At 41.1% G+C, this 16,240-nt stretch overlaps 1 protein-coding gene across 1 annotated transcript in view; it reads right to left on the bottom strand.

Moving 5' to 3' along the window:
* TPCN2 (two pore segment channel 2) overlaps window positions 1-16,211 on the bottom strand; it is a 34,702-nt gene extending 18,491 nt beyond the window's left edge. Inside the window, exons 1-10 of the mRNA XM_076343801.1 lie at window positions 16,049-16,211; window positions 11,877-11,941; window positions 10,483-10,559; window positions 9,698-9,875; window positions 8,868-8,984; window positions 6,909-7,015; window positions 5,895-5,967; window positions 2,730-2,829; window positions 2,364-2,429; window positions 1,922-1,986 (exon numbers count right to left, since the gene is read on the bottom strand). Coding sequence (XP_076199916.1) covers window positions 1,922-1,986; window positions 2,364-2,429; window positions 2,730-2,829; window positions 5,895-5,967; window positions 6,909-7,015; window positions 8,868-8,984; window positions 9,698-9,875; window positions 10,483-10,559; window positions 11,877-11,941; window positions 16,049-16,160 — 960 coding nt within the window. The 5' untranslated portion in view covers window positions 16,161-16,211. The remainder of the gene's footprint in view (window positions 1-1,921; window positions 1,987-2,363; window positions 2,430-2,729; window positions 2,830-5,894; window positions 5,968-6,908; window positions 7,016-8,867; window positions 8,985-9,697; window positions 9,876-10,482; window positions 10,560-11,876; window positions 11,942-16,048) is intronic.
* Between the last annotated feature and the right edge of the window lie 29 nt (window positions 16,212-16,240).

The following is a 16,240-nucleotide window of genomic DNA, read 5'->3' on the forward strand; positions in this document are numbered from 1 at the left end:
GAGGAAGGAACTATAAGACTATATGTAAGTAAAGGGGGAAGTAAGTAACGGAGGAACTATAAGACCACAGTGTAAGTAAGTGGGAAAATCACACCCAAAGTCAAAGTCACCGAGTTTGCCCTGCCACCAAACCTGAAGGAAACTATAGGCATGAGAAAAGACCAATTGGAACGTACACAATCAGGAACCGCTGTTCATTCCAAGCTACAGAGGCCACCACCGTACTGGCACAAAGGCAAAAAAGCTTAACCTACAGGCCAGAGGTTTAGCCCAGTGCTTTTGCTTAGCACTACCCTGACTCAGCTTTACCAAATACATTGCTGTTGAGCTGGGAAGTTTTATAAAATATGCAAGAGGAAAGTAAAAGACAGAGGTGGAAGTGAAACTGTTGAAGAACTAACTCAAGACTCGAGAGAAAATTTTCATTGTGAAAGTTACAAAGCTCAAAGAAAAATCTCAAACAGTTTGATGGCACCTCAGCAAGATCAAGACTCAGCACATTCTGAAGAGCAAGAGACTGACAGTTCCCATTTTGACTGATGACTGCCTGGCCAAAGGTTCAGTTGTGTGCCATCAGTGTGATAATCATTATACTTAGCCTAGCACTGTGTTATTTCTATTAATCTACTATGTGTGTTAACTGCTAAGTAACCGTGGTGCACCTTGGATGTTCTGTATTCATTGCTGGAGATCTCCAGCTGCACCCATGCAGCCTCTTCCTTCCACCACCTATCCAGTCAGTTACTTCTTTTTTGGAATAGCAATAGGAAAGTCATAAATTTAACCTCTTGGATGAAGTACATCTTATTGGCAGTAACCGAGATGATCTTTCATTTGAGTTACGTTGTCCCTGCTTTCTAAAATACTTTTGCCTCAGCTCATTACAACTCGTCCCAGATAGTGCAGTTGAACAAGCTGATACAGAAAACAAAAGCACTTACACTCTTTCCTGCTAAGGGAATCCTGACTACACTCCCAGCTGGAGATTAAACAACTGTTGTACGTAATGCAACAAAGCACGCTGCACAGCTCGTTAATAAAGGAGAAAGAACTTTTAGTCATGAGTTTAATCGTCACCACAGATTGCGCACTCCTTGAACAACATGCAAAAGTACACTTACTTTGTCAGCTTTTACTTCTTTAATATAGACACCTGAGTCAAAAGAGGTCATTACACTACACATCAGACTCGCACCTCACAAAATGGAGAGAATCACATATGATCAGGCATCTTCCAGAAGCACACTAAAGTATTACATGGATGACTGGCATTGCATGGAGAGTAAGCACAGTTTCCTTTTATTTGAGACTGAATACTACCAAGAATAACTACTATACCTACTGGCAACTGCTTCTGGTACAAGTCAATCACAAGGCTCAAGACCAACTTTTAGAGCCAGAAGACTGCCCTAATCATTCTAACATCACACCCACCCACCATGGTAAGGATGAAGTAAAAAATCCTGAACGTGAAGATCTTTTATTCAGTGATGCTTTTTGATCGAAGGCTTCTAATGCTGTGCTACTCAGAGAAATTAAGTGCTAGGGTTTGCAACAATAGCTATTTAAATAGTACAGTAGGTTTTCTTCACAGAGACCAAGTTTAAGTTACTTGTCCACTTGTCCTTGTTCAGTTTTATAATAGTTGGATTTTTTTTTTTCCCCCCTATAATAGTCAAAGTTGCAGATCCACAGCATACATGGAAGTATACAAGCAGGTAATTTTGTCACGGAAGAGGATCAAGCTACAACAGCATATAAGGGGAAAAATATCTATATCAAAGAACCTTTAGTATTTTAAAACCGTATCTACAACCCGGATGGGCATACTGCTTTAATACAGAGTTGAAACTTGTAATACTCAGGGCTTGGCAGTTTTACAGTTACGGTAGAACATAAAAATTAGGAATGCTTTACGCACCAAAAGGTATCCTCGAAACTGGTTGTATATTATTGCTGTAAGCAAGTTCATCAGAAACAAGTTGCCTATTGGAGAAAAAGAGGCAGTGAGAATTACTGAAATATATTTCTGTTTCTCAAAGAAGTTTCAATGTATACAGTAAGTCACATGTAAGATTTTAAAAGGATTAGTTTTCTTGTGTTTGATTTCCAAAATGTTTTTAATGTTTGAATATACTGTAATGTATCCATTCCCCTATGATATGTTACTGAAAAAGAACAAACCATTCATAGTGCCTTCCATTAAAATTATCTTGAAAGATACTACACAGTAATCAGAAGAAACACAAGAAGGAGAAATTTATGATTAAACTTTCCTAGAAAAATAAAACACTCTGTAGCTGATATGCACAAGTGTCAAAGTTAAAGTGCATTTAAATTACTGAAGACAAGAGGTAACTTACCTAATACAGTGAAGAGTATGAAGAAGATTGAATATGCTCGATTCTTAGAATAAGCAGGAAGCATCACTGTGTCAGATTTAACAAAAAAGGAAATAGGAATTTAATGCTTAAGACGAAAACTGGAGACCTCTATCAAATTTTGGCAATTGGTAAAAGCTCTTATATAGCTCCACGTCAGAGATGCATATACAATTACACCAAAGGAAAGGCAAGAATCAAGTTACTAAAGGCATGAAAAATCTACAGAACCTTCCTCTGGCTGTACTAAGAACTATCAGCTGAAACAATGGCTATAGTAGTCTGAAGATAATCTTACTCTCTTGTTCTTTGAAAAGAGAGATGAGTTATTTCTGGAAGATTGCTCACCATCAGGATTATTTGCAGTAGTTAGCAGGACCAGCAGTGATGTCAGTGAATCTGGCAAATTCCGGAAATACCCCACCCACTCCTTATCCTGCTGGCCATCCTAGTCAAAGAGATGTTCATTGTTAGGGAAACACTGAAGAATCACTAAGACCGTCTTACCAAGGGAGGGAGAAAAAATTTTTTAAAAAAGATTAAAAAAATTAATCAATTTCTTGCACAATCAAATCCACCCCGTGAAAAAAAGCACAAGACAAGCACAAAAACTAGGACAACGTGTAGGAATACAGTGCAATCATTTCACTTATTAACAGCCATTAAAAACATAAAGAAGAACAGCAAGCTAAGACAGACACAGGAGGCTCAATATAGAAGTTATGTCTAGCTAACACCTCAGACCCAGGAAGAACAATAATGTCACAAACAGACAATATAGGAATCTGAAGCCACCCTTGATTGATATAAAAAGCATCACCTCTTAGCCTGCAAGAGATATTAGTGTATTGGAGCTAAAAGGACTCCCTAAACATGATATTAAAAAAAAAATAATCACAAACAGACTAATACCATCTTCAGTGTCAACTTGCATTATAAAAATTAGTGTAGAATAGAAGCTACTTGCTTTGTTGCTACAGCATGCTGTACCTCAGCGTAGATGGAAACCTAATCACCCCGAATTGTATACTCTAGGACTACTCTCCAGGACTTGTCCAAGAGTATAATACAATTTGAGGACAAAGTTAAAATAGATCTTGTCTATACTGAAGAACAGAAACAAAACAAGGATGGCAACATCTGGGTGACCCTGCAGCCTCCTCAGTAATGAACAGCTGCCTCAGTGACTGCCATGTTACAAAAGATCCTTGCCTATAGATTATGAGCTCCTCCCAAACGCCTACAGCTCTACTAGCGTACTCACTGAGCGTGAAATGTGTCTCCCACTTCTCCTTTCTGAATAGAAAACTTAACATCTTCTGAATTAGTTATTTGCACAAAAGTTACTACCATTACTTGGAACGTTTCCCCCTTTCTCCAGTTATCCCCTTACATATTCAGGGGCTTCTGTTTAATTACAGCAAGATCTACACAGAACACAGCCAGACAAGTTTTAGGTCTCTTTTCAATAACGTATGTGAAGATGTACTTAAAGTATGAGTGCAAGGATAGTCCTTACCTGATTTTAGAGGAAATAAATATTTACACAAATAAGGGCACACAATATAAAGCAATATGCTATAACCAGCATTAGCGCACATTACAGAAGTTGTTGGGCAGGTGGAAAACATGCAACTGTTCTATTTTGAAAAGATGAAGATTCAAAATGCTATGTACAGTATCAGTGAAAACATCACATAGAGCTTAAACATTGGGGTGTGGGGGGGTGGAGAGATCAGTGCTACAGCACCCAAAAAATATTGGCAAATACTTTGGCAACTAAAGTCATCAAAATTATTTTGTGACTCAGTGGAAACGTCAGATGATCTGCTTAAGCTCTGATGGTATCAAAATGTTCAGCAAAAACACACTGGGAGACTGATCTTGGATCATCCACATTTTTTTTTTTTCCCCCCAAGTTCAAGTAGAGACAGCTAAAAAAGATGCAGAGTGCAAACAATACAAACATGAATCAGGCAATACAGAACAAATAGCCCCTGAATCTGCTGCAAAGACTGGAAAAATGTACCTCTAGAGGATATACACAAGACAATGAAAAAATCTAGGGGCGTGAATTTCATTAATAACTGTATTTTTAGAACTTGCTTTCAGTATTTTGCCTTGTTAGATACAATTACTTTGCATGGGTATTAGACTAGCAAATCAAAAAAGGAAAGACTGCTCTCTAATTTTTTATTTTTCACCTAAATGTACACAAAATTGACTGGTTCGGGTATATAAGTTATATTCCCATCTGCCGGGAAAGCTCATAACTGAAATTAAACATGACATACAGAGATAATACAAAGATACAGCATGCAACTAAACTAAGGGGAAAAAATAGAGCTCTGCTTCTAATTCCAGAAATTCTATAACACGGGAATTCAAGAAATTTGCTGATCATAAGGAAGACTAGAGGCAGGCTTAAGTGCAAATTGCAGTAGGAATGAAGGTGCAAACCTGAGATTAAGGAGAGGACTAAAATTACTGGGAGAAGTATGCAACAAATCTTTGTACTCATAGGAACATATTTATGGAAGGCCTTAAAAAGTAAGGACAAAAAAAAAATAAATCTGAGTATGAAACATTAAGATACGGGAACTTCAGGAGAGGGAACATACCAAGAGCACTGAAACACAAAAGTTATTTTAACCACAAAACTTCAAATTTGCTTTTTGGAAGTAGGAAGAGAGGGAAAAAAAAAACCCAACAAACCCACAGAGGAAAAAACAAAGAGATCAGAAACCAAAACATTGGAGAAATGCAGGCAAGAACCTACCAAGGCATGGCCAGGGATACCAGTATTGGAAGATAAGAACACATAGAGGAAACTAACCTTAGCAAAAAGCTAGATAAGGAAAAGAAAAAAAAGAAATGAGTGATAATATAAACAAAAAAGTGAAAAGCTTAAGAGCTTTGGACACAGAACAGCATAGAAGGTTTCAACAAAAGCAGAGAAAGTAACTTGAAGGATCAAATTGGAGAATTGTATAAGGAAGCCTCTTGTATAAACAGACCTTAAATTTCTCACCTGTGATAATGGCATCAATACCAGTAATATGCAGGATCATAAAGATGTCAACCACATTTTAGAATGGAACCATCTAACCTCGCTCTGAGCAGCGGAGCTAGACTAATAAAATAACATGCCACAGCTTACAGCAAGAGTGAAAGATTTCAGCTGTGGAGTAGGAAGGAGCGTAATCACTTAAGAAACAAAGTGCAGTCTGGAAAAAAAAAATCTTCATTAAAGGATAAGGAGATTCTAACACTATTCTGAGGGGCCTTCTAGTGCACGCTTACATAAACAGCACTATACATGGATACTATGCACACATTACATCTCTCTAAATTGACTTTAAACTCATCCCAGTAAGTTTGACAAGGTAACATGACCTTTTCAGGGGAAAAAAAAAGTTTCACTAGTTTGATTATAAAACTAGACAAGCAGCAGCTATGCAAGCAAAGTAAAAAAACACCAAGATCGACCACAGCATAAATATAACTGGTTACCTTTGTTCGAGCAAACAGCAGCATGGCAAACATGGTAAAGAGAGACAGATGAACAGCTAGTAGTAGAACAACACTGTTGGAAAGAAAACAGATCATACACATTAATACCAATTTTATCTTATTCTTAATATCCTTTGCTAAAAATGCCACATAAAGAAAACCAGGGGTATTTTTAAGAAGCTATATGAAGATAGCAGAAGATGATCTAAGTTTTGATTCAGAATAAGAATCACACTTGTTCATGACTCCTCAGCACAAGCTTAGACAGTTGTGAGGTCAATGAGATTCTAACACTTGTTTTTCTAAAGTTAGGACCGTATTTACACCCTCCGATCAAAATACAGCATCTTGGCTTGCATACACCTTTGATTCTTGTGGGACTTGTTAAAAAGTAAGAGGCAAGGACAGTGAGTTCTATAAGCTGTACACATACACGACCCATGTCGCAGGAAGAGATCTTTCAAAAAGCATCGTGCTGTCTGGTTACGATTTCACCAGTGGGGTTTCCAGTTCAACATTTCTAATGACAGTAAAATTTAACACATATATTGCTAAAAACATTTAGAAATGAAAAAGCTGAAGTAAACCGCTCTGACATTGTAAAGAAAGAGATATCTTGCGTGGCACTCACGACCGGAAGACAAGTACGTGTGTGTCTACCCATACTTCTGAGATGCTACCTTGGAGAAACATGGCATAGACCTTTGCCCAGATGATGCCTCAGTTCTTCCCTTACAAAAGGGATGTATGTAACATACACAGAACTAAAAAACCCCACTCAGCTAGCATCAAAAACCTTATCTGTCACATACAGAGTCACATCATAGGCATTCTAGAGAAATTTTACAGACTAAAGGAATCAAAAAGTTAACACAACCTCCATCCATTGCTGCCTGATCTCACCAGCCACTTAGCTAGACCGTCAAGAAGGAAGCTACTCAGATGTCACACGCCAGAATACTAAGGGTAACTACATGCTTGCTGTGAAAGGATGTTTTCCATGCTATTACCTACCTTGCCATTTCAGGCAATGTGCTGTTGATACTTTTTAATGTTTTCTTCATCATAGAAGAATTCTGAAGGAGAAAGAAAGGACGAAGAATTCTTCTTATTCTCACATTCTGCAAAAACCAATGGATCAGATACTGAGTTCCCGTAAGACTAGCACCCCAACTATTTTTAATACAAGTTTGTCAAAGAACACTGATACACATATCAACAAAGTCAACAGTGTAACATAAAAAGGCTGTGCTCAGAAGCTGAATCTGTCCCACTGAAGTCACAAAACACACAAAAGAGATTTTATACTTATGGGTGCTTCATTAAAAGAATGAGAGATTGCTTTAAAAATGCACATTGACATTTTAATAGCCTCATCAGGCCACTAATTATAAACAATCTAACTTTACTGCTCAGCAGACATAACAAGCAGGTCAAGAGATGGCATTTTCATATTTTCTGCCAAGGTCCATTTCAAAAGAGGAAGTAATAGCCAGCCACTTTCAATAAACAGACACACGTTTTGAAAATAAGTACTTGATTTCAATTTTCAGCCTTTTTTTTTTTTCTTTTTATAATTAAAGGGCCTGCTTATTACTCAACAATCTCTGCCTCTGACAAGACTCAAACAGGTGATTGCCTTTCTTTTCCTTAACATACACTAAAGCAATTAAGCTGTTTGATTCTTGCATCCAAGACACTTGCCAGCCTTCAAGTTATTTCTGTGACTTATCAGCTACTTCAAGTATTTCAGCATCCTGCATTTTAGGACCAGTCTTCTCAGGGCCACACACAACAGCCAAAAAAATCACTTTCTTCCTCGCGATTCCCTTGTGCATACATCCCAGCAGTTAAACTGCTCCTTCTGCCACTGCTTTGTAAGGGAGGCTCCTGTTCAAACTACTTGTCCACTATCACACCTAAAGATTTTACAATCACTTCTTTCCAGGACACACTCCCCATGTTGTAAGCACAACCTTCATCCCAGATAATTAACTTCTTTCAGCCACATTATATTTATTTGGCTTGACTATGAAAAGGACATATGCACTTTTCTTATAGTTAGATGCTTATAAGCTTAAGTGACACATTCTTTCAACATTTTAAGATTATCTCGTTGATACTACATCACATCCTGGTCAATGGTGACCAGTGGTCAACTATGACCACTGAAGCATGAACAACTAAACAGTGGGTTACTAATAGTAGCAACTGCATCCAACCTAATCCTGACTAATACAGACAGTAATTTGAAATAGGTTTGAAAGTTATCTGAAGGCAACAGATAATGGCTTTGACACAAGAACTTAGACAAGAAGCAAAATTCAAGATTTCTGCCTCATTCACTTCCCAGCATTTTTACCACATTAGTATTTTCTTAACGATGATTGTAAGCAAACAACTAATTTCATGCAAATTTATGTCACGGCAGAGAAAACCAATTGGGAGATTGCATTGTTACATAAAGGAGGGCACTTTTAGAACCGTTTCATAAAACTGACCTTCCTCTCAGGACACCATTGTTTTGAACACGACACAGCTTCATCTTAGAAAGCAGTTGTTAAGATATACAATTACCTTTTACTTAGACATCACTACAGAGACTCTGCCATTGAATCAAGTTAAGAACATAATTCTCCAACTGTATGACAAAATTGGTGCTATGCAACCAGAGTTTTCTCTATAATCTGAAAGTTGACAGACTATAACAACAAAGCTCTATTTAATTTTACCGATGAACTCGCATCTTATATTAAGAATCAAACAGAATCTCTCGAAAAGCTGTATTACACCAGACATCTCCTGTGTTTCAGCGTATTATCCAGCTATCCAAGACCAAAAATGAACCATCTCCCCCTCCCCCCTTAATTCTCCAATATATCACATAGGCCCTGCGGAACCTTTGCAGGTTCTTCTCCTCTGCCACTCTCCACAACTAAGTTGCTGATTGTTTCTGCAGAAAGCAGTTCTTACCTCTGTGCAGAAAAAACTCAGCGATACAATCCAATCAGTAAGGGAAACAATTAATGTCAGTATATAAGCCATCAGCCATTTATTTTTCCAAAATTCTTCCCATCCAATTAAGTAACTCTGGGGAGGGGAAAAAAAAAACCAAACAAGCAACTTATTTTAATAATAAATTCCAATACCCTAACAAGTCAGCACCAATTGTTTTCCAAGTATTTGTAGTTTTACATCAGTGCTCATAAGGAGCTTCCTGAAATCCGGACAAAAATACACTGATCAGAGAATTTTTCTACAAGAACTAAATAAAAGGTCAGTAGATGTGAGAGGTGTACACAGGCTGTGTGAGAGGAATCCTTTGAATGCAAGAAAAATGTCCATTTAATAACCATAAAAAGAGATTTTTCCAGAAACAAATGTCCCAAGAAAAGTTCAGTTTCTAATTATTTTTATTTTGCTTTGTTTAAATGAACTGGCATACATTTGATTATTATATACCCCAATTTTTATAGCCTAATACAAGCAGCTAAGCTAAAATCACTGTATGCTTAGCAAAGTTTATTTCACTTATTCCACACAAACAGGGGTTTATATTTCTTAGGTTAAAAAATAAAAAGCAATAATTTTACTAATTCAGAAAATATGCACTTTCTAATTTCTCCTGAAAGTAAGGCTTTAATATAGCAAAGCAATCTCACCATGAAAATTCAAGATTTGAATAACAGTTCTAAGACATTTCTCCCAAAATATAAAATGGAGAAAAGCCACACTGACTACACCTACTGAGCTGCCCAACAAACTTAGTATTGCATTCAATACCAGGTGAATGTGATGCTCACCTTCACGGATACATCAACCATGAACACAAGAAAGCAAAGCAGCTCAATGCTTTCTGTTAGGCCACATGGAGGATTCCATGCAGGAAGGCGGTATCGTACGTCTGACGTGATGGTAAGCGAAGAAGGCTTTTCAATGAAAGCCAAAGCCAGGATTATAGTAATGGTTAAACTCAAAATCCTGTTTGGATAGAGATGAAATTAAAAAAAACCACAACAAAAAAAACCCACACAAACCCCAAAAAAACACCGAACCCACAAAATGAGTCAAAAGAATAACAAAATACTTACAGTAAAGCAATTTTCTTCAAAGTAAACAAAGCTTTATAATATCATATTTAACACAAATGGGTTAGATCACAACGCAGCACTTGATTAGCATGCTGTTGCCTGCATTAGAATAATGTAACTGCTGACCACACCAAATAACCTCAGGTGGTATTCTTTTGAAACTAACATCAGCAAACAATCTTGCTACTATTTAATATGTTTAGAAATAGACAGTTGGAAACCTCTAACACACAGTGCTGTAAATCATGCCAATAGTCCATTCATGCAACAGTCCTATGGCTGTTGCGAAGAGCCATCTACGTGACCACACTTTCATATATCTTGTTGCTTTCCACTTCTATCATGTTCACATGTAGTCAATCCACTTGCTTCCTACAGTAAGTTCTTATAGGGCTAAAAGCACAATTAACTAATTATTTAACAAAAGAGAGATGAAGAATAATTTTTATAAAGACTTACTCCTAAATGAAAAAGCAAAAAGAATACCAAGTTCTTACCACTGACATGTTCTTGAATAGTACCATCGATAAAGCCACAGGGATTTGGAGTCCACACGGTGATTTATAGATCGATACTGAAGGCAGAAAGCAAAAAGGGTAATTCAAACATTACATTCAGTCTGTCTCAAAGACAAAGATCAAGTTACCACAATAAACCAAGTTCTAATCAACAAAGCTCAAGTCTCGCGACAATTCCAGTTTCACAATAAGATAAAGAAATTATTGTACAAGTTATTAATTATTAAAGTGTCAGTCACCAATGACCATAGCTGTAGCCTACACACGTGCAACGGAAAAGTTTTTAATGAAGTTTTCCTAATCTAAAGACCACACAGTTGCTCAGATAATGAAACTGTGGCAGTCATCTGAAGCAAGCATTATCATCATTACAAATAACAGCATCTGTAATAATTCAGTGCCTATTCTATTTACTTGCCAAAATGGTCCACCCACTTAGTTTACCTTTCTAGCATTCATTCCATTCATGGATCTTCTTTTGTCTTTCGCTTCCAAAAAGCCATAAGATGCAAACATTTTAATTCTGAATATAAGAGACCTCAACCTAGGTCTTTAAACAAAACATGCTTTAAGTTCAAGGAAGTATCTGTGATTCTTCAGAACAGGCCTGCTCTTGCCGAAATCTGCTCAGCCCCTCCTCAGCAGCTGCTCCTGGACTGCTGTTACGCTGCCTCTGCTGACAAGTATCTGCTTCCAGAAAGGTGTGCACACCTTAAATATATCTGATCCCCAGAAATCTCCCAACCAAAAGCTATCTGAATGCAGCAAGAGAACTCAAGAACTGCACGAGTGCTCCAGCATTCCCACTGCCTGCAGCTAATAACTGGGAGATAACAGGATCTAGGAATATGCAGTAATGGCCAGTAAAGGAGAGACAAAGAGAGAATGAAGACTTTCAAAGGCACCAAGTTCAGTTGAAGCAAAAGAGTTCCAGCTTCTCGCTGGAAGCTAGCCTTAACTCTACCAGCTCTTAAGCTATGCAAGTAGTCAGACTTAGAGGCAAATTACAGGGTTTGCTCAGATAGTTTCTCTTAGCAGTAAGGCCAGTCACTCTCAAAAAAACAAACTAACAACAAAAAAAAAAACCACCACACAAACCCAAAACCGAAAACCACCCCACAAACCAGCATCTCTTTTGACAACCCTGAAGAGAAGACACTATCTATTTCATTGTGTGGAAAAACATGTTCCTCCTAGGCAGAAGTTCACTGAAACTTGCATACCACAGGAATTAGAAATTCCGATTTTGCTTTGTAAATCAACACGATGTTATGTGGAAGTTGCCTGAACACATAAAAATTTAAAAGCTAGCAGAATGTGTGACAAATATCCAGCATGGGAAGCATAATAGCTAACAAACGAGTTATATTTACCTGGATTGCGTCTTCAATAAATACTATGGCTTGGTTTATATAAAGGTTATTATCAGCTCCGGTACCTACGAAGTTAAAAAGAAATGAGAATCATTTGCCGTATTTTGGATAAAGCCTACAGCTTACTTAGCAGTTAACAGAAGCTCCACAACCGTGGTTCTCGTGGAAGAAGGGGCAGGCAACTCAAGAAGAGTACAGGGATCTCGTTAGGTTGTGCAAAGAAGTGAGAAAGGCAAAAGCCCAGCTAGAACGCAATCTGGCCGCTGTCGTTAAAGACAACAAAAAAAGTTTTTACAAATATATTAATGACAAGAAGAGAGCCAAGGAGAATCTCCATCCCTTATTGGATGCGGGGGGGAACACTGTCACCGAGGATGAGGAAAAGGCTGAGGTACTCAATGCCTTCTTTGCCTCAGTCTTTAACAGGCAGACCAGTTATCCTCAGGGTACTCGGCCCCCCGAGCTGGAAGACAGGGACGGCGAGCAGGATGAACCCCCCATAATCCAAGAGGAAGCAGTCAATGACCTGCTACGCCACCTGGACGCTCACAAGTCTATGGGGCCGGATGGGATCCGCCCGAGAGTACTGAGGGAGCTGGCGGAGATGCTCGCCAAGCCGCTCTCCATCCTTTATCAGCAGTCCTGGTTAACGGGGGAGGTCCCGGAGGACTGGAGGCTTGCCAATGTGACGCCCATCTACAAGAAGGGCCGGAAGGAGGATCCGGGGAACTACAGGCCTGTCAGCCTGACCTCGGTGCCGGGGAGGATTATGGAGCGGTTCATCTTGAGGGCGCTCACAAGGCATGAGCGGGACAACCAGGGGATCAGGCCCAGCCAGCACAGATTCATGAGAGGCAGGTCCTGCTTGACCAACCTGATCTCCTTCTATGATCAGGTGACCCGCCTAGTGGATGAGGGAAAGGCTGTGGATGTGGTCTACCTGGACTTCAGTAAGGCCTTTGACACCGTCTCCCACAGCATTCTCCTCGAGAAGCTGGCGGCTCACGGCTTAGACAGGTGTACTCTGCGCTGGGTCAAAAACTGGCTGGACGGCCGGGCCCAGAGAGTTGTGGTGAATGGGGTTAAATCCCGTTGGCGGCCGGTCACGAGCGGTGTTCCCCAGGGCTCAGTACTGGGGCCCGTCTTGTTCAATATCTTTATCAATGATCTGGATGAGGGGATCAAGTGCACCTTCAGTAAGTTTGCAGACAACACCAAGTTGGGCGGGAGAGTTGACCTGCTTGAGGGTAGGAAGGCTCTGCAGAGGGACCTGGGCAGGCTGGATCGATGGGCCCAGACCAATTGTATGAGGTTCAACAAGGCCAAGTGCCGGGTCCTGCACTTCGGCCACAACAACCCCATGCAGCGCTACAGGCTTGGGGAAGAGTGGCTGGAAAGCTGCCTGTCGGAAAAGGACCTGGGGGTGCTGGTCGACAGCTGGCTGAACATGAGCCGGCAGTGTGCCCAGGCGGCCAAGAAGGCCAATGGCATCCTGGCCTGTATCAGAAATAGTGTGGCCAGCAGGAGTAGGGAAGTGATCGTGCCCCTGTACTCGGCACTGGTGAGGCCGCACCTCCAATATTGTGTTCAGTTTTGGGCCCCTCACTACAAGAAGGACATCGAGGTGCTGGAGCGTGTCCAGAGAAGGGCAACGAGGCTGGTGAGGGGTCTGGAGAACAAGTCTTCTGAGGAGCGGCTGAGGGAACTGGGGTTGTTTAGCCTGGAGAAAAGGAGGCTGAGGGGAGACCTCATCGCTCTCTACAACTACCTGAAAGGAGGTTGTAGCGAGGTGGGTGTTGGTCTCTTCTCCCAAGTAACAAGCGATAGGACAAGAGGAAATGGCCTCAAGTTGCGCCAGGGGAGGTTTAGATTGGATGTAAGGAAAAATTTCTTGACTGAAAGAGTGGTGAAACATTGGAACAGGCTGCCCAGGGAAGTGGTTGAGTCCCCATCCCTGGAGGTATTTAAAAGATGAGTAGACGAGGCACTTAGGGACATGGTTTAGTGGGTGGTGGTGTTGGGTTGACGGTTGGACTTGATGATCTTAGAGGTCTTTTCCAACCTCAATGATTCTATGATTCTATGATAAAGGGCACTGTACACACACAAAAAGGAAAGAGACAGCTCCTGCCAAGTTTGCTCTGTCAGCAGCATCGTGCATTAAATTAAATAAATAATAATCTCAAACATATCATGCATCTTTCTGTATTTTGCGGAAGTGTTCTCTCTTACATTTAGCTTAAGTAGCTAGATTACACTAGTAGGTAAATAGCTATCACAAGACTAGAATATTTCTATACAGAGACAAGCCTTAAGTAACACGCATCGTAATGGAGCTTCAATCAAATTATTCTTTGACAAAGTGTACAGCCAAGTGAAGCTGAAAAAATCAGACACTAGTATTCTAGGCATTTTTACTTTCGTTTAATAAAGGTACTGAGCTTTAGGTTGATCTCATTCTGTCCAAAACCAACAGAAATCTCCAGTCAGATAAGAACAAAATTAAGTCCTTTTTTAATTTGTCCTGAGAGTTATTATTACCATACCAAACAGATCAGAGTTCAAGACATAGAAAGGGGTGAAAGTACACAAAGTGAAATAAATATCACCAAATCAGTTACTATGCAACATTTCAAAACCCATTACTAAGAAGTTCATATGAAGATATATACATAAAGAATGAAGGGCAATCACCTGCGTTCACTTGAATTAGGACATTTGAGTAACTAACCTGGCAATTAAGCCAACAAGAGAGACAAAGGCAGTTAAGGCCAAAATGAGGAAGGGGGGGGGGGGGGAAGTGGAGGGGGGGGCAGGGGGGGGAAGGAGAGAGAGAAAGCTGAGGGGGCTAGAGATACGAAAAATACGTGCTAATGTAACCTTCCCACAGAGGGGAAGAGACCCAAGGAGCACTCCGTACCATCTCCTCCCAGGAGACGGCAATCACAGCACGGGATACAGTGAGAAACAAGTCAGTCCCAGTGCTAGCAGAACGTTCTCCAGACATCAAGCAACACCAGAAACACCATTGATCTGAGCCCCAGACGATTTTAAGTTCCACATGATTCAGCGGCATCAATTTTCTACAAAGATTGCAAACGGTTTTTAAATGTCACCATTTATCTGAGCATAAGCAACAACACAGTTTTGTACTGATTCTGATATGAACCACTGCGCAAGAAAGACTGAGCATAAACAGGAGACAAGCTAGGCTCATACAATAAAGAGCTTTTTCAAGACATGACACATCAGTGAGATATAAATAAAGATTTTTAAAGTTAAAAGGATAGCAAGGACAGCAAAAGCTTTAGATTCTTGGAGCACACAACACAAGCCTAGCGTTAATCCCAACTATTTTGAAAGGGCAGAATCTAAGCAACTGCTCTTAATATAAAAGTAAAACAAGGAAATTACTAAGAAATGTTTACTTTAGCAATTTCAGGGTTTATTTTTTTTAAACCCACATTTTCCATGCATGCTACCGAGGAAAACCAATTTATTCTGCAACTCTTAATCACAACAAGTGACACTTAGTCACAAGCGATGATTAAAGCACTGCTCAGTTTGGGCGTGCAGGATCTCTCTCAGACCCCGCTGCACTTTTGACATCGAACAAACAGGCAACAAAAAGAGAAGGTTCACTTAAGTGATGTGATACCCTGAAAACAGAGAACCTGAGGTCTCCAAAGGAGCCTTTCCCGGCGGAATTGAGAAGTCAGGCCTCTAACATGTACTGAGTTAGACAAAAAAACCTTGTCAGCACCTTAAAAAAATAAAAATTTTAAAACAACAACAACAAAATCAAGTCTCGGGCTGAAGCAGCGCAAGGTTCGCACCTAAGGTCAGTGATAGCGGCTCAGTGTGTTCAACCAGCCAGGGCGGCCGCAGCTGGTCCCGCAGAGCCGTCCCAGGCGGAGCTGCTGGGAGCAGCCGCCACCGAAACGCCGGCGGGGCGGCAGAACCCCGCCGAGCCCCGGCCTCTGGGCAGGCTGAGGGGTTTCCTTCCCCGGGGCCCGGCCCGCCCGACCCGCTCCCCGCACCCGGGAGAGGGCAAGCTTTTAGGAAAAGGCGAGAGCGCCGCCGCCCGCCTCACCGCCTCCCTCAGCGCCGCCCGCCAAGCCCGCGGCGCCGGGCCCGGGGCACGCCGGCACCGCCCGCCCCGCGGCACTCACCGTCCTCGGCGGCGGAGCGGGCACCGCTACCGGCCCGCCAGAGCCCCCGTCCCGTTCGCCAGCTCCGCGGGGGCAACAACGGCTCCGCCTCAGCGCCGGCTCCCGCCTCCATCGGCAGCGACCACCGCGCTCCCTCCGTGCCGCCGCCAGGATAGGACGGGACCGCCGAGCGGGGCGGGAGGGCTGCGCCCG

The sequence above is a fragment of the Aptenodytes patagonicus genome, chromosome 7 (genome assembly GCF_965638725.1).
Source record: "Aptenodytes patagonicus chromosome 7, bAptPat1.pri.cur, whole genome shotgun sequence".
Lineage (NCBI taxonomy): Eukaryota > Metazoa > Chordata > Aves > Sphenisciformes > Spheniscidae > Aptenodytes > Aptenodytes patagonicus.